Source organism: Haemaphysalis longicornis, unplaced genomic scaffold (assembly GCF_048455015.1).
Source record: "Haemaphysalis longicornis isolate Haplotype H1 unplaced genomic scaffold, Haemaphysalis longicornis Haplotype H1 scaffold_8, whole genome shotgun sequence".
Taxonomy (NCBI): Eukaryota; Metazoa; Arthropoda; class Arachnida; order Ixodida; family Ixodidae; genus Haemaphysalis; species Haemaphysalis longicornis.
The window spans coordinates 130,114,205-130,135,428 of NW_027526445.1; the positions used below are offsets into that span (position 1 = coordinate 130,114,205).

The window sequence follows — 21,224 nt, forward strand, 5'->3', positions numbered from 1 at the left end:
GCACCCTTTTTATTGTGAAAATGAATTCCCTTAGGAAGGCGCTGCCACCGTCGATTTCCTGTTCAGTTTATGTAGACGACATTCAACTCTCCTTTAAATCCTGTAACCTGTCTGTCTGTGAGCGCCAGGTCCAGCTTGGTGTTAACAAGCTAGCTGGCTGGGCAGATGGCAATGGTTTTAAATTTAATCCCGGGAAGTGCACTTGTATTTTGTTTTCCAAGAGACGTGGTATCCGGCCGGATCCAGACATTCAACTCCACGGTGTCTCTATTCCTGTAAAAAAGGAGCACAAGTTCTTAGGTATTATCTTTGACGAAAAGCTGACATTCATCCCACACATAAAACAACTAAAACATAAATGCTTAAAAACAATGAATATCCTGAAGGTTCTGTCGCACATCTCTTTTGGTGCCGACAAACAACTTCTCTTACGTGTTTTTACCAGCTTGATAGGTTCACGATTGGACTATGGTAGCGTTGTTTATGGGTCAGCAAGTAAAACATCTCTCAAAATGCTGGACCCAGTGCTCCATCTCGGGCTCCGCCTGGCGTGTGGCGCCTTCCGCACTAGCCCGGTCGAAAGCCTCTATGTGGAGTGCAACAAATGGAACCTACAACGTCAGCGAGCTTACACAGATCTCCTTTATGCTTTTAAAATTTCATCCATGCCTCACCATCCTTTTAAATCAGTTTTTCATGATACGTCCATGACTGAACTCCTTTTAAATCGACCATCGATCTCTGCGCCCTTCTCTTACAGAGTTAGAGAGGAGGCGTCAGAGCTTGCTGTCTCCTTTTTAGATACAATCCAAAGTTCTCTGACGGATTTTATAGCACCATGGCATCTCCGCCCTGTATCATGCGACACATCTTTTACACATCTAGATAAAAAGCGAGCTCCCACATGTGCAATTCTGCAGCATTTCTTGTATTTGCAGCAGAAGTATGAGTGCTCTGAATTTTATACGGATGCTTCTAAGACTTCCACCTCTGTGTCCTGCGCGGCGCATGGGCCCGGCCTTAGTGTCACCAAAACTCTGAATAGTCATACTAGTATATTTACGGCAGAGGCTTACGGTGTACTTCTTGTTGTCAATCATATACTTCAAAGTCACATCCCACAATCCATTATATATACAGACTCCCTCAGTGTCGTGCGGGCGTTGTCGTCAACAAAGTCTTCGAAAAATCACGTTGTAAATCTAATAGTCAAGGGTATTATGTCGGTGTATGTACGCAAGTTTGAACTGGTTCTTTGCTGGGTCCCTGGCCACAGTGGTATAGCCGGGAACGAAGCAGCGGACCGAATGGCTGCTGCTGCTACACTCTCGAATACAGTAGACATAACCACATTACCCTACACCGACGTGAAACCACACATCAGACAACAACTTCGCAAAACATGGCAAACGCACTGGAGTGAACAAACAGACAACAAGTTACACGTAATAAAACCACACTTGGGACCATGCACCACCGACACACGTAATAGATACACTGAAGTCGCCTTGGCTAGATTACGGATAGGGCACACTCATGCAACGCACTCGCACCTTCTCACGGGGTCTCCAAGACCTCTGTGCAGCAGGTGCGGAGAGGCCCTATCCGTGATCCACATCCTCATACAATGTAAGGCACTCGACATTACACGACGAAAACACTTCCCACAACTACACACACGACATATTCCACCACACCCGTCATACTTCTTAGGAGATGAAGCCATGTTCTCTGTTCAGCGAACCTTAAGGTTCCTATCTGAAGTTCATTTCTTAGAACTCATCTCGCATCACCCATAGTTTTACCCCTGGTCCTATACACCAGCCACCTTATTTAATTTTTAACCACTCTTGTTCTTCACCCTGGCCCTTTACACCAGCCGTGCTCATTGTTTTTAACTGATTTTATTTCGTGTTCTCCTATCAAATCACTTTGTGTTTGGCGCTCTTTGCCCATGTCGGCCTTGCGCCAATAAAATCAATCCATCATCATCATCATCATCATCACCATCTGTGACGATTTTCACGCACCATGATTCAAATACAGGCACTTCCTTCAGACTGGCGATCCACGCAGCCATTGCAAAAGGGTCAGATGGAAGGTTTTCCGCGCTGCCAGTAGCGTCATTCTCTTATGCATCGCTGCTGATGGGTGAAACATTACTTGCAGGAGTCGATGGTTTACGTGTTACCGTTGCTGTCGGCCTTGGCGGCTTGTGACAAGATTTTGATGATGCCTTAGGCTTGGAAAGGTGCACTGTTGCATTAGGAAAAATGTGAGGCACAGCACCTTGTTTTAGTGTCCACCTGCCACAGGGAATCTTCACTGTCTGACCACCAATATATATATAATTTTTTTTATCTCGACTTATATTTTCGCTTATTTATCAATGTATCAAAGAAACGTGACAAACACACATCATTCGGCCCTATTAAATATTTCGGAAAAAGCCGAATAGCACTGGCAATGGCGACTGCAACCTCGATATGTATCTTTACCGAGTCCCTCGTCCCGTATCTTTCTGTTCTGCTATATATATATATATATATATATATATATATATATATATATATATATATGTATGTAGTGTTGTCTACTGTTATAACATTTGATATTTGATGCTTTGTGGCTTTTTGCTTTCCATACACTCATGTCTGTAAGCAACATCATTATTATCCAATGCAGTGTGGGAACTTTGGAGTGCATTTCTCACTTCCGTGTGTGTGCCTATCGCTGTCATCTGAGAATGAGACAAAGAGCTGACTCTCTAATGCTTTGTGTGTGAAATAAAGTGTGTTTTCTAATTTTGTAGCCTTTGGTGTCTTCCTGCATCACTCTTTGTTGAAATCTGGTAATAGCGGGTTGTCTGGCATACATAATGCACGGGGGGGGGGGGGGGGGCAAAAGTATGCAGGGTGCGATGTCGACGTTCCAAACTAATTTTTCTGCTGTCTTCAGGCTCAGCACTTAATTCGTACTTGATTAGGCATGACGCTTCAGAGCATTATTGCCAAATGCGTGTCAGGCAATTAGCCTCCAGGTAACCGAGAAAGGAACTCCGTTTGTTGAAATTGTGTTCTGTAAACTTTTGCCCTGGGCATAGATATGCACACAGAATGGAAAGCCAACAGCCAAGAACACCAAGGTAAGCATTCAAAAAGTAGTTCATCGTTTTCTTTCTTTTTTTCATGCGAAAAGTGAAATTTTTGAAATGTTTGAGATAACGGAAAGGTGGAGAAAAAAACAAGTGCCCAGGGTGGGGACCAAACCCATGACCTTTGGATTACATGTTCAATACCTTGCCGACTCGGCTTTCGTGGTGGTTGTGTTCTCTGCCTGCGTCCTGGGTATTTATGTTTACACAACTATCCTACAAATGTTTGTGGCAGCCAGCGCCACTGCTCCGACAACTAGGGGTGAAGGGGACCTTATTTTTTAACACCTTGGTTGTGACTCAAGTGTGTGCAGCCTGTCAAGAGCAGTTGACTGGCGGGAAGCCTTCTTATGCTACCTTTGACACCAAGGCTGTCCCTAACCAAGGCCCTCTCTAATCGTGTAGCTTGATATAATTAAAGGTTGTTTTTGTGTGTATAAAAATTTTTCAGTATATTTGAAAGAAAGAAATTATACAAAGATGCAGCCACAGAGGTGAATCAAACCCACGACCTTAGATTTGCGCGTCCTATGCTTTGTTAACTCAAAGCCTTACCTTATACGTATGTGTGCGTACTGCTAATACCTGGCCCTCCTGCTCCCCTACCGTACCTAGAGCAAGTCAGAAATTTGACACACTCTGACATCAAAACCCTTGTATGGACGAGTACGTGTACTTAAGGCTGTGCGGGCAAAGTGCATCGGCGAACAACTGCCACCCTCCGAATCTGTGCAATATCGGGGTGCCCCAAAGGGTGATCGGGATGGACTCGTTAATTCTCACCTGCCGTGCCCCTCGAGGTGCTGACAAAAATAACGAGCCATATTCCCCGCGGTCTGGATGACCCCTCACTTCGAGCTCTTGCCACCATCTTCAACAAGCACTGGTAAAAAGGCATGCTACAGGCCTAATGGAAGCACGCCAATATCGTCCCGATTGCCAAAGCTTGGCGAACCTCACAAACTACGAAACAATGTCATTCGCCACTCGTCATTGGCCGGGGGGTGTACTAAGTCACCTACCTTGTTCTTTAGCACCAAGAACATGATCAACTGAAAGTACTCGTCCGTCAAGCATACAGATAAGCCCTCGGTGTCACACTGAGCTGCTCAGAAGGACCACTTTTGACCTTTGGAATCCGCAGCACTGTCGAAGAATTAATTGATGCATACCTGTGAATTAATGAGAAGGACTCAATCTGACCCCTGCAGGCAGGCAGGTAGGTACTCACTCGTCGAGGCTGCTTCCCTTAAACTGTGAGTCACAGTTGGGTGAAACCTTGGTCCAGCAGTCCTTGGGCTTTCTCTGGACTGCTTACGTGAAATATGCATTTGCCCTCTTCCCACAAACATGCACTGTCATGTCCGTGAAAGCAGATGATAAGGACAACTGTACAGAAGAGATGTTGACAAGCCAGCAACGTCTGATACACAAATGCTGACTGGACCATCTATGCCTTCAGTGGAATCAATTAAGACCCGATTACAACTCGACTGTCCCGGCTGTCAAGCCACTTGAGGTGGAGGAACCAGTAATAGCATCGGCCGTTATAGCTACCTCTAAAACCAAATACCGCTCAATCATTACCGACTCCCAAGCCGCCTGCTGCAGCTACAGCAACGTTCAACTGACTGACAACGGCCAAAGAACCAGCCATTGCGCTAGCAGCCACTACAGCCAAAGGCTACGTCACCGTACTTAGTGACTCGCAAGAAGCATGCAACCGATATCTTTGGGGCCACATTACTCCCGCAGCTCTCTGCATCCTTCAGGCTGATTCCAAACTACCCGACATCCAACTCATCTGGGCACCCGGCCACGCTGACCTCCCCGGAAACGATGCGGCCCACGTCGCTGCCTGCGAGTATGCACGCCAGGCCGTCTCCAACCGGCAACCTCCTTGCCCAGATACCCCTTTCACCCCCCCTGATATCCTCACCCACTACTGCCTCAGCCGCCACAGATATCCTCCCCCTCACCCTCGCCTCAGTCGTCACGAAGCCACTACCCTCCAAAGGCTACAAACTAACTCATACCCCCACCGTACCCTCCTCCTCAAAATGTACCCTACCCAATACTACATGACCTGTGCCTACTGCCCATCCCCTGGCACCCTATACCACCTGGTATGGGAACGCCAGCAATCCCCGTCTTTACCTCCAATACCCAACCCCACTTGCGAGCAGTGGGTGGACCGGCTCACCAGCTCGGACCTTGCGGCGCAACAAGAAGTCGTCGCTAGAGCCCGGGCAGCAAGCCAGGACCACGGCATCCCGGACTAAGGGAGCCCCCCACACGGCTGGTGCCCCTGCCATCTAGCACCAAATCTGCTCGTTTTCATTCAACGTTTATTTCTCTCTCTCTCTCTCTCTCTCAACTGACTGAACTGCCCGCTGAGTTCTCACCACCTGCCCCCGTTTTCCCCAACCATTCCCCTCGGCATTTGTAATATGCGTCCCGAGACATAACTTCCTCATTGGTAAGAAATGCGCTAATTCTTTACCCCTAACTTTAATCGCCCTCATACGATATATACCATGATCTAATTTAGATCCTGGATTTGCGGCAGAGAAAGGGTGCAATGATTATATAACCATTGTACCCTTGCATTGCATAAAAAAGGCCTTGGTCGAGACGAGACTGCAGATTTCTCAGGACTGAACACTGATGCTCATCTTAGCAGATTCTTGCACTATAACAGAGGCCTGTTCACAACAGCAATGCGACCCGAATGACATGGCCATGCCTGAAAGCTACCCCCTCGCGCCCTAACCCAATCCCCTAAGAAGACCAGCGTAGTCAGGTGGGACGAGAAAGGGGCATAGCAAAAAATGGCTGCGGTTTAGCCAGGCTATTCCAGGTTATGCAAGTGAAAGCAGCAGAAGCGCAGTTTGCCAACCAAACAATATGGCCAGTCAAACGTTGCGTTCTGCCACCACTCGCTATTGTTTTGTCAGTTTCCGAAGTTGTCGAAGTCGGAGGTGAGGCCTCCATTGCCGCCTCTTAAGCTCGTCGCTGTCATTTTTCTGTTTCCTTCTCCTGATGCTTAGCTCGCCAAAGTTTCTATTCGTTGCTGTCTTCTGAGAGTCTGCTGCCTTGAGCAGTCATACTCATGTTTCCACTCGAACTCACTAGCAAGCTGAGCGACATCTGCAGGATGGTCTGGTGCAGCAGGCAGCTGTTGGTGCAGCGGCGAACTGGATTTATCCGCGATGGTAGCAGATTGTATGATCAACACTCGGCAAGGCCGTTTTCATGCCTCAAACATTTGTCGTCACATGACGTGTCTCCCTCCGTCTCGCGAGCCAGTCGCTCTACCTACTTCTCCAACTTGCCGAGAGGTGCCGCTAGTCGCCGCGCCGCGGCGAGTCACGTGGTATCACTCCAAGGTCAAGTCAGTCAAGTTCTGCCACACGCGAAACTCGATGGACCGTTATAAAACTACTGGGGTCCTGTAATGATCGTTCTTCACGCCTCGGAAGCTAAAGACGTACCTTTTTGGTTATGATTTCACCATAGGATTTCACCAATGGTCTCCTTCGCTTTTTTCTTTTTTTAAATTTCCCGCAATATTCAGTGCTCGAATGGCGTCATTCCAGCATTTGGTTCTGCTCAATAATGTGAAGTTCCGCAAAATAGATGGCCATGAGTGAAATGACAGTTCTAATGACTTTATCAACCAGCATGTCAAAGTGCATAGCAAGAAATATTTGAAAAAATGCAAAAGAAACCTTTCTCAAGGGCTTCCGTCGCGTCGGCAGCGTCGATGCATTAACGTGACGTCACATTCAGCTGTTTAGGAAGGATGATCCCGAGTGCGGTGGGAACAAAGGGTGTTGAGATCGGCAGCCAGATTTGCGTCCCCGAAATGAGTGCGAGAACGAAGAACCGGTGTGCAGTCGTCGGCTGTGTGGGCAGTGATAAAAGCAATCATGTCGTACCCCAACAACCAGAGCTGCGGAAGGTATGGTTGCAGCGTATCGGGCTTCGCACGACGGACACGCGAAAATTCATCTACGTTTGCAATCGGCACTTCTCCACTGACGCTTACAACATGAACCCGCAGTTAATGCGCGCTATGGGTTTCTCCAGAAGACAGCAACTGCGAACCGACGCCGTGCCGACTCTACATCTGCCTACCCCGAAAGAGGGAGAGCTGCTCATGGGACCAGCGAGGTCAACTATGACGTGCAGGCAGGCTTTGGCTCTGCCTACCCCGAAAGAGAGAAATCTGCTCAAGGGACCAGCGCAGTCAGCTATGACGTGCACGCAGGCTTTGACTCTGCCTACGCCGAAAGAGAGAAAGCTGCTCAAGGGACCGCGGAGGAGGTCAGCTATGACGTGCAGGCAGGCTTTGGCCATGCTAGCTGCTCGAAATGCTAACGAGCCGGTAAGTAAAGCACACAGAGCAAGTATCAAGCGAGTAAAGCAAAGCCACTTGAACTCTCGCGCTTTTTTTTTTTTTTTTTTTTTGCGTTTTCAATGAAAGGGTCATGTCGACGGAAAGTGACCGGCGTCGTCTGCCGGAACAAGAGGGAGAGGGGTTTCTAGGGCGGGGAAGAAAAAAAGAGAAGTAGGCAGGCGGTGCGAGTGGTATGTCGAGCTTATTTCTGGTTATTCTACCGAGGGTTCGTCGCCGCTTGTACGCTTAGGCTGGGGCGAATATGCGTCAAAAGAGGAGGGAATGGGAACGCCGACGACGGGAAGCGGAGACCTTTGAGCAACGAAAGGCCCGACGGTCAGCCAATGCGGCTGCTAAGCGAAGTAAAGTGCTGTACGAGACGGAGGAGCAACGCAGGGCGCGTCTGGCGCGGTGCGCGGAAACGGCTCGAAAACGGCGCGCAAGAAACGCCGAGTTGCGGGCTGCCGAAGCTGCGGCGAAACGCGCGCGCCGGGCCGACCCACGGGTTCGCGAGGCAGAAGTGGCGGCCAGGAGGGCTCGTCGACAGGCCGGGAGAGAGGCCAAGTTGGGACTACGGGCGGTGCGTTATCACGGTTCCAAACGTGAACGATGCTAACGCACTCCTAAGGACCCACTAATTTTTACGTCTTGCGTTCGCTTGTTGACCCAGAACTCTGCTCAGTTCATCTGTTTTCGAAAGAACCTTAATTGGGATGAAGATGCATAGTTTGTAAATGGCTGAAAGCCAGTCTAGTGTTGAGTAGTGAGTGCAACAGAGGTCGCTTTACGCTGCACAGCATGCACTTCATGAATGGTTAATGGCCCATGTTGCATTTCCTGAAAGGAAGCTTTTGTAATGTCGTCAGTGTTGACTGTGAAGTGTGGGTTTGCAGCAGATCACTACATAACAAATTGTTGTTACAGCCACATGCTACGCCAACAGCAACATCTGGTCACTACCCAGCTGTCGTTTCTCATCAGGTGAGCTGCATCACTTCGCAAAAAAACGAGGCAAATCTTGCGTCCCAGCTTAAAGAACAGAGTTCCACGCTGCCTGTCCATAAAGGGCCATGAAGACATACAACTTTGTTCAATTTGACGGAACTAGCCTTTGGCAACTCGCACAGCTCAATTCCAGCTGTGAAATATGTTTCTTCAGCCGAGAAACACGAGAAATTTTTCAACCGGCCAAATTTTGCACTACAGTGATGCAATTTGAACAGGAGTGACGTAATACAGACCAGCTCTAAAAACATGGCACCAGTGTGTTGACTGTACTTTCGCATTTATGTGATATGATCAAACGACCTAGAGGCCCCACTATACTCACCCAGTCGTGTTTCTTGGCGGTGGCTTTGGTCAGCTGTCATCAATCGCACAAACAAGACTCTGCGAAAGTGGCTGGGGAGCTGCCACGGCTTCATCTGTTTTCCTCAATGTCTCGATTGCGGGTTTTGCAATAAAATTGGGGCCATTAACGGACCTTCTTCTAGTACTGGTCCTCCTAGCGGCTGTCACGGCGAACTAAAAAATGGCAGTTAGCCCCCCCCCCTCCTCCCCTCAGAAGTCTCGCTGTCGGAAAACTCATGCACAGAACATTATCGTCTTGCAGTACTTCCTGCATCCACCAAGCGCCCATTCCTTTTACATGAATGTCACGTAGCAGGTGCACATTTTCGTGACTAACCTACAGTCGTCGCAGTACTTTTTTCTTTACTTTTTTTTTTCATATTTGTTACTCCCTCGCTGGTAGCCTTATGCTTGCAGCATGGTCAGCCTCAAATGGCCAGCCCCTTTCCTTTGTAAGCTTTTATTTGTGTGCATGTACGAAGTCTCCACGAGCTGTCGAAGAAGAGGAAATAAAAACTTGCAGCACTAGAAAGTGTAGCCGCTCTCCAAGCAGCGAGCTGAGGGTGCATCCTTTTATTTACGTTGCCCGAGGTGGCTGCCAAGAATGGCAAGCCAGGAGCCCACACATCGGTACTGGAAAAAGTTCCGCCGTTACCAGGACAAAGCAGTTGTCGTATTGAACCAAACCTGCGTTTTGTTTTCATGGCCCCTTTAAAAAAGTGTGGAACCTGCAGTGTGTGCACCTTTTGTGTCTCAGTGCTTGGTACTGTATTTTGAAGCGTGGGCTGAAATTTTCATAAAGCACCCTGCTTCACAGGCACCCGAGCATCGGGCAGTGTGCACGCTTGCCGTTCAGGCATCCCCTTGCCGGCACGCAGCGTCCACACAGACTTCAGTGGAACATTTGGGAAGGAGCATTGGTGAGCATGTTTTTCGTGCGTGTCTGCTAGTTGGCATAGGAGCAAAGTTGTAACAAGTTTTCTAGTCCAGTCTACTTAGTTTTGCGGCCGTATTTACCATCTCACCAAAATTGTTCACAGCTTGTCTGGGGGGGCTGTTCAAGAAGCTTGACTGGGAGAATGCGGGATTACGGATAAATGAAGAATACTTGAGCCATTTGCAATTTGCAGACGAGATAGTGTTGCTCAGTGAATCTGCGGAACAGCTAGAAAATATGCTTGGCGAACTAAATTCAGAAATCAGGGCCGTGGAACTAAAAATAAATACGAATAAATCTAAAGTAACGATGAATAAACATGCCGAAAGTGCCGTCTGCAGCATACGTAACGAAATGCTAGAACTAGTAGAAGATTATAACTTCCTGGGACACAGATGGTTAGTGCTGACCCCAACCATGAGGGAGGAGAAATCCAACGCAGAATTGGTATAGGCTGGGGAGCACTCGGCAAACACACCCATATAATGAAAAGTAAGCTATCTCCATCACTAAAAGGAATATACAACTAATGCGTCCTTCCGGTGGTGACATATGGAGTGGAAACTTGGCCCCTTACTAAACTGCTTGAAAGCAAAATTAGGTCGGCTCAGTGGGCAATCGAAAGAAGAATGGTAGGAGTAACATTGAGGGAGAGGGAAATGAGCTTCCCGGATCGGAGAGCAAACTAGACTAGAAGATATCATAGTGCTGGACACAGGCGAAATGACAACCAGTGGTCACCGAAAGAGACGTCTAGAAGAAGGGGAAAGCCGATTACTTGATGGAGAGAGGAAATAAGCAATTTCCAATGCTACGAATGGACGCGAGCGGCGCGAGACAGGAGCAGTTACTAGTCGACGGGAGAGACCTTTGTCCTGCAGTGGACCTAGCCAATGCATACGTAAATTTGTGCGTCGCAGTTAATGGGGATGCTAGGTTGGTGCACTCCCGCGTTGGCACCCGTTGTGCCTTTTGGCACCATCGATTTCCGGTAGCATAGCGTCATCACACCGCCGACACACTTCTGTGAGTGGTTGGTGTGCCACTTTGACACAAGATGTTTCCACGTTTAACACATGCGCGTGCAACTGTTACCACAGCTATGCCATGCCTGACCAGTGCGTTCTCATAGGAGCTTCGTATTCGGGGAAATTTTCACAGGCACGCAGGCTTACCTGGGTATCAAGTTGCTGGTGTCGGTGGAGACGCAGACCTGCTGTGCTGACGGTTGACTGGGTGCAAACAGATCTCAGTTGGCAAGGTAAGGAAGGTAGGGTAACGTGACTGCCGCTGTGCATTGACATTTATTTATCTGCAGTTGTTGGCCGTGTCCTGCATTGTCATCAGGATGCAGGAGGAAGGACTGGCCTGCTTCCTGGAAAGGCTGAAGGACCTAGGCATCCCCTTGTAAAGCCAATCTACAGGTACTGTTCTGTCATTGCAATAACCAGATGTAGGGTATTCTGCCTCAAATCGACACCTACAGCTGCCACTCTCTAGTAGCTGCTGCTACCTTGCCAGTAAAGATCTGTAGACTCTGCATTCAATAGCTAGTAACAGTACTGTTGGGGCTTTAGGTGCTCTTGCTTGTGTGTGAACACCAGAGAAGCAAGTGCAGAAGCAGTGGCAACTCGGCTTTCTCTGGCAATTAAATAGGTACTGTAGACACCTTTGGCTCCTTTAGCACAATGTTGCCTTTTGTGGCTTAAAGGGGCTGCAAAGACAAAATACAATTTTGTTCTGTTTGACAGAACTAGTCTTTTGAAAACCACTCGGCGCATTCCATTCATGAAAGACATTTTTTGAACCAAGAACGTGCAGGAAATATTTGAAAGCTTTCAAACTTCGTGCTGTAGTGCACTGAATCCGAGTAAAATGCAGGCAGGAGTAACATGACATGGACCAGAATTAAATACATTTTCATTTTTAATGAACCCTTTAAGCAGATACTGGGGCTATCTTGGCATGGCTGCCAGGACTAGACGGAGGGCAAGCAAACGGTTCAATCTAGTCTGGCCATTATAAGGAGCACGTACGGCCTGTCATCCGTGCTTGACAATATCAACTGCGCTGAACTCACGGCACCAGCGTTCCAAGAACGCCCTTGGCTGTGATTGAGCAGCACAAGACCTTTCGCATTCTACATGTCCACTGGAGTAAACAGGCGAGCTAGAAAAAGTTTGAATGGATTTCTAGCACCAGAATTGCGTTACTTTTTATCCTGGCAAGCAAAGGCTTTTCGCTGATAAAAGACAGTGCCTATGAATTGCTGCAAGTCCCCAGAAAACCACGCCTTTTAGCAAAGTACAACAGCTGGTATTTTGTGCCGCAGTGCCCACTGCTGTTGACACGTCCTTTTCTTGGTGGCTGTAAGCCAACAAGAGTTGCTGCTCCGTACTTCTTGCTCTGGCACTCAACATAAGTTGAGTGCCAGAGTTGAACGCACTATGCCTTTTCTCCCTCTCTCTTGCATATTTCGCAAACCACCACCCCACCATTAGGATGTCTTGCGGGCATGCATACAAACAAAGAAAACCTGCGGCGAAAACACTGCTACAATGTGTGGCACACCAGTTTGGGTACGTGCACCGTTTATTTATTTATTTATTTATTTATTTATTGGTACCTCAAGGGCCCTTTTGGGGCATTACATGAGGGGTGGGCAGGAAAATAGGCAGGCAAAATACAGTGCAATGATGTAAACAATAAGGGTTACACGTCATGACACAAATCTTGTATCGCAGACCTAAAACGAGTGCTATCAGTAATAACGGCGATGTCGGCAGGAAGATTGTTCCAGTCATGCGCTGTATGAACAAAAAATGAACGTTGAAAAGTTTTAGTGTGAGCGCGTGGTGGGTAAACAGCGTTACGATGGCTGTGGCGCGATGTTTTAGGAGGGGGTTGGATGAACTGATTGTTTGGGGGCAAAGTATAAAAAAACCGGTGATAAAGAGACAGGCGTGCTATCTGTCGACGGGAGGTGAGAGGAGGGAGGAGAAGTTGCGATTTTAATGCCGAGATGCTTGAGTGATACGAATAATCTGAAAGGATGAATCTGGCTGCGCGGTTTTGAACGGATTCAAGGACGTTACAGAGGTTTGCTTGGTGTGGGTCGTAGATGGCGTTGCCGTAATCGAGTTTGGAAAGAACGAGTGTTTTGTATGCAAGTAATTTTATTTATTGCAACATAGTCAGTATCTAGTAGCCATGACATGTTTCTCCTCAGTGTTCAAGAGCATGCTAAATGCTCCTTGCAGCTCCGAGGACTGTAGCGCCATTAGGCCGTCGATAAAGGGCATCACGGACCACCTGCGCACTGGGCACCTTCACAGTCGGCCTGTGGTCGAGCCTGCTGAACTATCTGTGTAGCCAGCATGAAAGCCATGGAGAACTGTTCAAGTTAATGGCACGAGGCAAGTTCTACTAAGCCAGAGGAACAGTTTTCAGGTTACAAGAGACACTTGGTTTTATGAGGCATTTGAATGAAAATGGTTGGGTTGGTTTTCCTATGTTTGCCATGTTAGACCCATCGCAACCTAGAGACCTGGGCTACAAGAGATGTGTTTCCTGTGTCCCTTGAGTGTCACTTATAACGAAGTTTTACTGTACAGAGTAAATGTAGTCGACACAAAAGGTACAATTTGCCTCTATGCCAGCACATGGGCCTTGGCTGAAGCACAAGTGGTAATTAATGGCTCATATAAACAGCATGCAACAAAAGTCAGGGGCTGACGTATTTGATTATCATTTTATGTAACACGCCTTGGCTTGGTTAGAAATGAAAGGCCCTAGTTAAATACCCCATTTAGCGATTGTACACCTATGGAGCATATCATGTCGCACATAACAGACAGACAGATTTTTAGGCATTGTCGCCAAAGTATGCTAACGCATTACAAGTTCAGAGCTCCTCATGTTACTGTTGGAGAGAGACATAAAAGCAAAAGCGATTGGTGCCCCCTATCACATGATTCTACTGTGGGGTGACCTTATCGCATTTAGCTCGATTTTTAAATGGCGGGCAGTGAGGTATTTTTGCGTGGAATTGCAGGTGATGATGAGTGATGACACGAGGAGCAGGTGCACGATATTAAGCACAATAACAGGTTCCTTTTGAGCCAGCCATCTCTGCCATGCGTGGCCCTCTTCGCCAAACATGCTCCCACCTCCGCTCTGGCAACAAAGCCAGACAGATCATCACTGCCACCTGGCATGAGGGGCTCAGTGGCTAACACGTTATGCTGCTGAGGAGCCCAAGGACACAAGTTCGATCCAGGCCGCAACGGCAGCTTTTCGGATGGAGGCGAAAAGTGAAAACGCCCCTGCGACGAGACTTCGGCGCTCGTTGAAGATCCCCACGTGGTCGGAGTTAATCCGTAGTCCCCCTTTATGGCGTATCGGCGCATTAAACCCCGTAATTTCAAATAAAAAAATTAGGTCACCACCGAGCTCCGCATTTACATCTGCGCAGTATAGCTCACTATACAAAAAAAGAAAAGAGGGAATTTTATGATTCCAACGAATGTAGCTAGTAGGTGGATAAAAACAGTGCTGCTATCTAATATTCCCACACTGCTCTTGTTTCAGAATAGATTCACCCGCACACCTTGGAGTCGAAGGTCATCTTGGGGAACCTTCTGCTTCTGAGTACCCGCACCGTTGATCTTCTGCCAGAACCTGGGCATCATCACCGGTTTCCCACAGTAGACTACTCATTCGCTTTGCCGCAAAGCCCAAAGTGGTCTTGAAAAAACAATGCGGGAGCTGGGTAAGTTATCCCTGCGTAGCTCAAAGGTAGCCAAGCTAAAAGGCCAGTTTTGGAGGTCAACCTGTAGCCATGCATCCTGTATAGTCATGTGGTCAGATAAAACCGGGAAAGAAGATGTTGAAAAGATTTATCGGTTACTTGTACCTGGTCGCATTAGGTGCGATGGTAGGCAGTTGCAGACTGGGCGCGCAGAATTTAAAAAAAAAAAGGTTCGCATTATCATACTTTCAATTTTGCCATCAGCTTATCTGGCGTGACAGCAACTGGGAGTGGTTCCATTTGCGAAGCTGTGCTATTTAACATTTGAATTATTGACCTAAAAAGGGCATGTGAGATATCTAAAATTGAAACCCCCCCCCCCCCCCCCTTGGATAGTGAAATCAACCAGCAAGACAACATGGTGGCCACCACAGGAGAAATTTTGTGACTTACCGTGTAACTGGTCTAAAGGAAAGAAATCGGGACAAAAAAAGAAGTAGCACTAGACGTCACTGTATCTGCCTTAAAAGGCGAAATGACACAGCTGGGGCCGAATTCTCTAAAAAACAGGCGTCGCTTTGAAACGACGCGGTAGCGCCATGCAAATGCATGTGTTCTGGGGTTGGGGCCGTCGCTTTGGGGCGGCGGGCTGGGGCAATCAGCGCAGAAAAGCGCCGTGGCAAGGGCGCGAAGCGACAAGTGAAGCGACGAGGGGGCAGTGGGTGTCACTTCGCGCCCTTGCCACGGCGCTTTTCTGCGCTGATTGCCCCAGCCCGCCGCCCCAAAGCGACGGCCCCAACCCCAGAACACATGCATTTGCATGGCGCTACCGCGTCGTTTCAAAGCGACGCCCCGTCGTTTTGGAGAATTCGGCCCCTGGTGTCGACTACGGACACCCAGACTGGAAGCCACTGGCAAAAGAACAGGAAAAAGAACGAAATGTGGCGGCACTTGGGACGCACCAAAGAAGGTGGAGACAGTGACAATAGTGTGCTTTTTGTAGTTGTTGTTTTTTTGTGATCAGTTTAACCCAGAAGGGCGTTTACGGTTTTGGGGCCAAATAGTTTTCTGTCGTTCCTAGAGTGAACTTTTTTTTTTTTTTACAGCGGAGCTGTTTACTGCTGAGAAGCAGCAGGTCATTTCCAATGGCAGACTGAGCATAGACCAATAATTTTCACCTTATGAAGGAAAAAAAAAAAATCATAGAAAAATAGAAATGTCCTCGGGCTTCTATGTTTTGTTATGATATTGCCCCTGGAAGAACGTCTTCCCAGCAATGCGTTTGTGTTAAGAGGTGAAGCCGACTCTACAGAGATCTGTGTAAGCTTGTTTCTTGTAAGCTGCCTTTTCCACACTGTACTTCCATTCCAAAATTCCAATATGTCCCCTCAAAGTCAATAATGAGAGAGGTGATTAGAATGTCATCGGTAATTAGTAGTCGCCTTACCTGTATAGACAAGCAACTGCATTGTTAGTGGCCCACCGGGTCTAATAAGCTGGCGGCAAAATTAAAAGTGCGAATGCATGCCTTTTTGTATTCTTATGCGGTACAGCAAAAGAGAAATAGCACACCCTGCATACTTAAATGAGACACTTGCAAAGCATGTGGCATTTCTGTTCTAATGTTTTGAGCAAGTAGTGCAGTGCCCAATTAATCAATCAATCAATGAAGGCTGCAGTCTGACCATTCACACAGTGATTTCAAGGTCATTGGTCAGAGACAGTGCTTGCTTTCTGCAACTTCCTGGTTCCTTCAGTGCACGTTCTTACCTTATGACAGAAATATTTTTCATGCTGTCCTATTCAGCATGTCCTCCCCTTTCCAAGGACACGACTTGCAGCACACCACTACAACGAGAATGACTCATAAGCACAAGTATGAATCCGTAAGGGACGCAAGCGCTGGAAAGTGAAAATGAGGAAGGCCAGGAAGGCTTTTTGGTTGCACTAGTGAAGGCAGTGCAGAGCTTGGGTAAGCTGTCCCACTGTGCTGTTTACTGAGTTAGCCCTGCAGTATTTGCGCGCGCTACTGAGTTAGCCCTTGAGTATTCATGATGAATGGGGCGTACTGTGGGTGCCATCCCTGAGTTCATCACAAAATTGCAGCCAATTTCATTTGGGCTTCTTCTCAACTACTGTGTATACTCCGTACTTGTGCTCCATCATGAGGTTCATTCTGTGCGATGCAAACGTTTGCCGCGATGAATGTGAAGCTGCATTGCAGGTAACAAGATGAGATGTTTGCCCTCGCCTTGCACTTGGCCATCCCAGGCGATTGTCGTGCGCTGTTGTGAAACCTGTCTTCGATATTTCTCAGGTCGAGCACCAAAGCCTGTCATCGGCCGGCTGCCTTCCGTCGTCGATGGTGCAACGTGTAAGGAGTGTCCGCGATGACGTCACGGCGCACTATGCTGCCTTTGGACAATGCCCCTTTCAGCGACCTCGCGGCCTCTTGAGCACCAACCGGCCAGCGGAGGCGCTGACAAAAGCATCGCTCGGTGCCTCACACGGCAAGCTTTTTGGCAGTGTGCCTCGCATCATTGTCATGCCCTTTTGTGGCGTGTGTGGCTACACTGGAGACGTCTTCAACGAGCCACCTGATGAAGATCATGTGAGGGGAACGCAGACGTCTTCCCGGCACTTCAACATCAAAAGGACAAAGAGGACTTCATACCCAGGCGGATTGCCTCAGCGGAGGCAACCTAACGCTCATCTGTGCAAGAGAGAAGCGTGTCTCTCCACGTGTGTGTGGGCGTCACTCCCAGCGCCCGGGATTCTGGGATTGGTGTGTTCCGGACAACAGCTGAGAGAAAGGGGGGAAGGGGACGTACCCAACGTGCCTATTTAATCTGTCTCACACCGGAGCGCACTGCCTGTTCTCTGAGATCGAGATGTAAATACTTGTACATAAAGTTTTTTTCTCCTTCAACTTCATCCTCATGAATGCCCCGGCACGGCACCAACCACGCTACCCCGGTTCGTAACAGTGCTAGCCATTGATAAAAGGTGTCACGTGGAGATTTTGGGGATCGCGACTTTCACGCGAACCCCTTTCTGGCTAGCTTTCCATTGCGGCCGGCATTGCACAACGCACCTCGATTACGCAACGGGAGCCATACGGGAGGGCACCAGCGACTGGAGGGTTTGTTGTCGCCAGGGTGTAGGCGTTGACCCTTTTCCCCTCTGCCTTACCCGAGAACCAGTTCTTCCTCTGCACTAGCGCCACGGTTCGGCGAGGTCTGGTGGGTTGTCGCATGACAAGAGGATGCTCTCTTGTCTTGGGTATGCGGTAGCAAGCGGACGTTTCGGCGTGCCGGTCCGAACCTGGGGAACGAGCCACAATGGGACGCGTGTGGGCGAGCTGGGAGACTGCAACTGCGCTCGCAGGCGCAGCGCTCCGCTGCTCTGGTATGCCATCTCTGAGTCGAACCGTCTCGATCTTCAGCGTTGTTTAATGCCTCGCTCACAGTGTTACCGTTTTGGCTTACAATCAGTCTGTATGCAGTGTATTTGATTCGCACATTGCAATAAGTGCTGCCATTGGCGTTTTGCCCTGTTGCCCCTGCCTTTGTCTGTCTCCGCAAACAACAGACCCGTCCGCAGCCGGCGCTCGCAAGGCATGTTTGCTGAGCGCGGATGGCTGCGGGGTGGGACATAACTAGTGTGAAATGTTGAATCCCACAAGATGTATCCTTTGCGCTGGCAGACTTGATGCTTGTAGCTGAAAGCGGTAGACTGCACTCTCTTTACTTTTCTGGCCTTGCGGATAACTTTTCAACCGAATCGGCATGGCTGCTGTCTGTACAGTGGCAGTTAAGTTTTGGAAATCTTAATGAAAGGGGGCAAACCTTAATTAAGGATAAAGAAAATACGAAAAGGTGCATTCATCCTCTTGTCCAGCTCTATTAACAAGGCCATTGGGGCTGTGTGAAAAGGCTGGCAGGGGGAAACTGATTTTTCCCGGCATCTAGCCTCCTGAACATCGCCGCTTCAGCTGACACATTGGCCAATCACCAGAGGGAATTGGGCAAATTCTTTTGCCCATTGTTCGTGGCTTGCAAACAGAGCAAGAGCACATGCAACAAAACTGAGCACGAAACACCTGTCTCACCCCCACCCTCCTTTTCAAGAGACCCGTCGTCCGGCAGTGCGCTAATGGGTGCATTTATCCTTTGATAGGGCCAGCTGGTGGGTTTTTTGCAGTTATTGGCAATGTTTTGAGTGAAAGAGTGTGTTGAAACATTCTTCCAGACTGTGATATACTGTTGATGCTCACTTGCCTCGTTTGTACCACTTGGCAGGTAATCACGCGTAGCATGTTTATTGCAGTGCTGGCAAGGCTGTTATTGCTTATTTCTTTTGAAAGGCACATGTATATACAATTATATTCTTGAATGTGGAATACAATGTGGTTCCACTTTTCACAACTTTGATGTCTTTCTGCGTTGTTTTTTGCCAAAAAATGGCAATAGTGTTGTGTTGTCATAGACATATAGTTAAAGTGACCAGACGTCCTGATTTGGGCGGGACACATCCCGCTTTTTTTGGCTGTGGTCCCGCTGTCCCGCAGGTTGCTTCTGGGACGATGTTTTGTACCGCCTTGGGCCGGAAATGTGGAAAATGGGTATCGAGCCCAGTGTTACTAATGAAAAACTGGAGGAATGAAAAAGCCAAAAGAAACAGCTTGAGGAACTTCAAGAAAAGAGCGCACGCGACGGGACTAAGCAAAAAACTGTTGTGTGTTTCTTGCTTTGTTCCGATGGCTGAGCTGTTTTCTTAAAGTTGCAGTGTACCAACAAACCGTTCAGTACACCCTTTTGCGTTTGACGAACGGTGGGTGGACTTGTTTACTTATTCAGCAAGTAACGCATCATTGCTCGTCGAACAAAGGCCGAGAAAACTACGAAACGTATGATCTTTAAGATAAAACAAAACTGCATTAAGCATTAGTATCCCATCAAGCTATGTGCCACGTTCTTCCTTATCCCCCCCCCCCCCCCCCCCCCCCTCTACCCCTCCTTCCACGCCCGTCCCGCTTTGGGTTCTGAGGAATCTGGTCACTTTACATATATTTGGCATTAGGGCTGTACTTCTGTGTAAGCACATTGTCATCATCATATGCAGAGTGAGAACCAAGGGGTGCATCTCCCGCTTCTATGCATGCAATCATCATCACCTGTGAAGCAGATATGTAGCTGACTCTTAATGCTTTATTTGTGGAATAAAGTGTGGTCGTCTCCACTTTTGTCGTCCTGCGTCATTCTTTGTTGAAATCTGGTACTAGCAGGTTGTCGTGCACATAATGGTGTGTGGGTCTGCACACATGTGAGTGTGAGTGTTGTTCGTCATTTTCTTTTCATTTATGGGAAAATTAACATTTTTGAAATGTTCTGAAGAAAAAAGAAGGCGGAGAAAAACATGCACCCAGTGTGGGGACTGAACCCTTGACCTTTGGATGGCCCGTTTGATGCTTCGCAACTTGGCTATCTAGGAAGGAGGCTGTGTTCTTGGGAACTTTCCCGTATTTTCACGCTTGTATGGATATCCTGGACTTGGTGGTGGTAGCCAGTGCCACTCTGACAACTCGGGGTGAAGGGAATATTCTTTTAAGCACCCTGGTTGTGACCTGTTGGGAGTAGTTGACTGGCACGAAACCCTCGTATGCCCCCTTTGGCGCTAAGTCTGCCAGAACTGAAGTCCTCTCTATGCACGTAGCTTGATGTAATTAGGAATGAGGGGCTTATACTATGAAGGCAGAAAGGAAAGCCAGCATTCAAGAATACTGAAGTGGACACAGAGGAAGTACAATAGCCGGTCGATTTTTTGGACCTGGAGGGGAACGAAAAATCCGTGAGCCATTACTCCTATGGGACAACTGGCCGTTCCTCAGGAAAGTCTGAAATATCGAGCAAATCCAAATTTCTGGAATCCAAAATCGTGTGTGTGTGTGTGTGTGTGTGTGGAAATAGTATTTTTAAAAATTTTCGAAATAAAGAAAGTAGAGCATTCTATCACAGAGGGGGAAACAAACCCACGACCTTTGAATTGCGTGTTTGATGCCTTATCAAGTCAGTCTTACCTTACATGAGTAAGTACTGCCAACACCTGGTCCCTCCTGCTCCACCAACTTGACCACACCAAAAACAAATTTTATGGCTGACACACCATCCCAATACTCCAACATCAATACCCTTGTACGGATGAGAACATACTTGATGCTCTGTGGGCTAATTACATAGGCCAATAGCTTCCACCCTCTGAACCCATGCAATACGGGGGTGCCCAAAATGATGACTGAGATAGACTCGTCATCCTGGCAAAGGTAAAGCACGCCCTTACAGCTTTCACCTGCGGTGCCTCCGAAGGCAGGGGCATAGCCAGGGGCGGGTTTCGGTGTCGGAACATCCTCCGAAATTTTCTTAGCACTTTATACCACCCTCTTTTCAGCTTATTTTCTGCCGTTGTATTTGCACACCGTATCGATATAATAAAATAAATTAATAAAAAGTGTGGCATTGTTAAATGATTCCCTGTTATGAATGAATCCTGCAAACTCCATTGTACACTCGTACTTTTATCTAGATACTATTGCAATAAAACAACTAGCTGCTCTTTATGAAAGCAAAAAGAT

The 21,224-nt window shown here is 47.9% G+C and overlaps 1 protein-coding gene across 3 annotated transcripts; it reads left to right on the plus strand.

The window, feature by feature from the left end:
- The first annotated feature begins 6,591 nt into the window (after positions 1–6,591).
- LOC144150211 (uncharacterized) lies at positions 6,592–11,483 on the plus strand. 3 transcript variants are annotated; one of them, XR_013318459.1, is made up of 5 exons: positions 6,592–7,544; positions 8,481–8,537; positions 9,724–9,826; positions 11,005–11,104; positions 11,162–11,468. XR_013318459.1 is itself a non-coding variant. In XM_077682058.1 (5 exons), exons 1-4 carry the CDS (start codon positions 7,819–7,821, stop codon positions 11,073–11,075), a joined length of 549 nt encoding a protein of 182 aa, XP_077538184.1. In that variant the 5' UTR covers positions 7,763–7,818; the 3' UTR covers positions 11,076–11,104; positions 11,162–11,481. The 3 variants fall into 3 exon arrangements, 1 of the variants encoding a protein (XP_077538184.1); XR_013318460.1 differs by lacking the exon at positions 6,592–7,544 and adding an exon at positions 7,678–7,747 and having other exon boundaries at positions 11,162–11,483; XM_077682058.1 differs by lacking the exon at positions 6,592–7,544 and adding an exon at positions 7,763–8,136 and having other exon boundaries at positions 11,162–11,481.
- Positions 11,484–21,224: the final 9,741 nt, after the last annotated feature.

What these genes read in the sequence shown, in the direction of transcription:
- LOC144150211 (XM_077682058.1), top strand. Translation starts at nt 7,819, where the DNA reads ATGCGTCAAAAGAGGAGGGAATGGGAACGCCGACGACGGGAAGCGGAG. An exon ending in CCAAGTTGGGACTACGGGCG is followed by an intron (nt 8,137 to 8,480) that starts GTGCGTTATCAC and finishes TTGTTGTTACAG; the next exon opens with CCACATGCTACGCCAACAGC. An exon ending in ACATTTGGGAAGGAGCATTG is followed by an intron (nt 9,827 to 11,004) that starts GTGAGCATGTTT and finishes AAATTTTCACAG; the next exon opens with GCACGCAGGCTTACCTGGGT.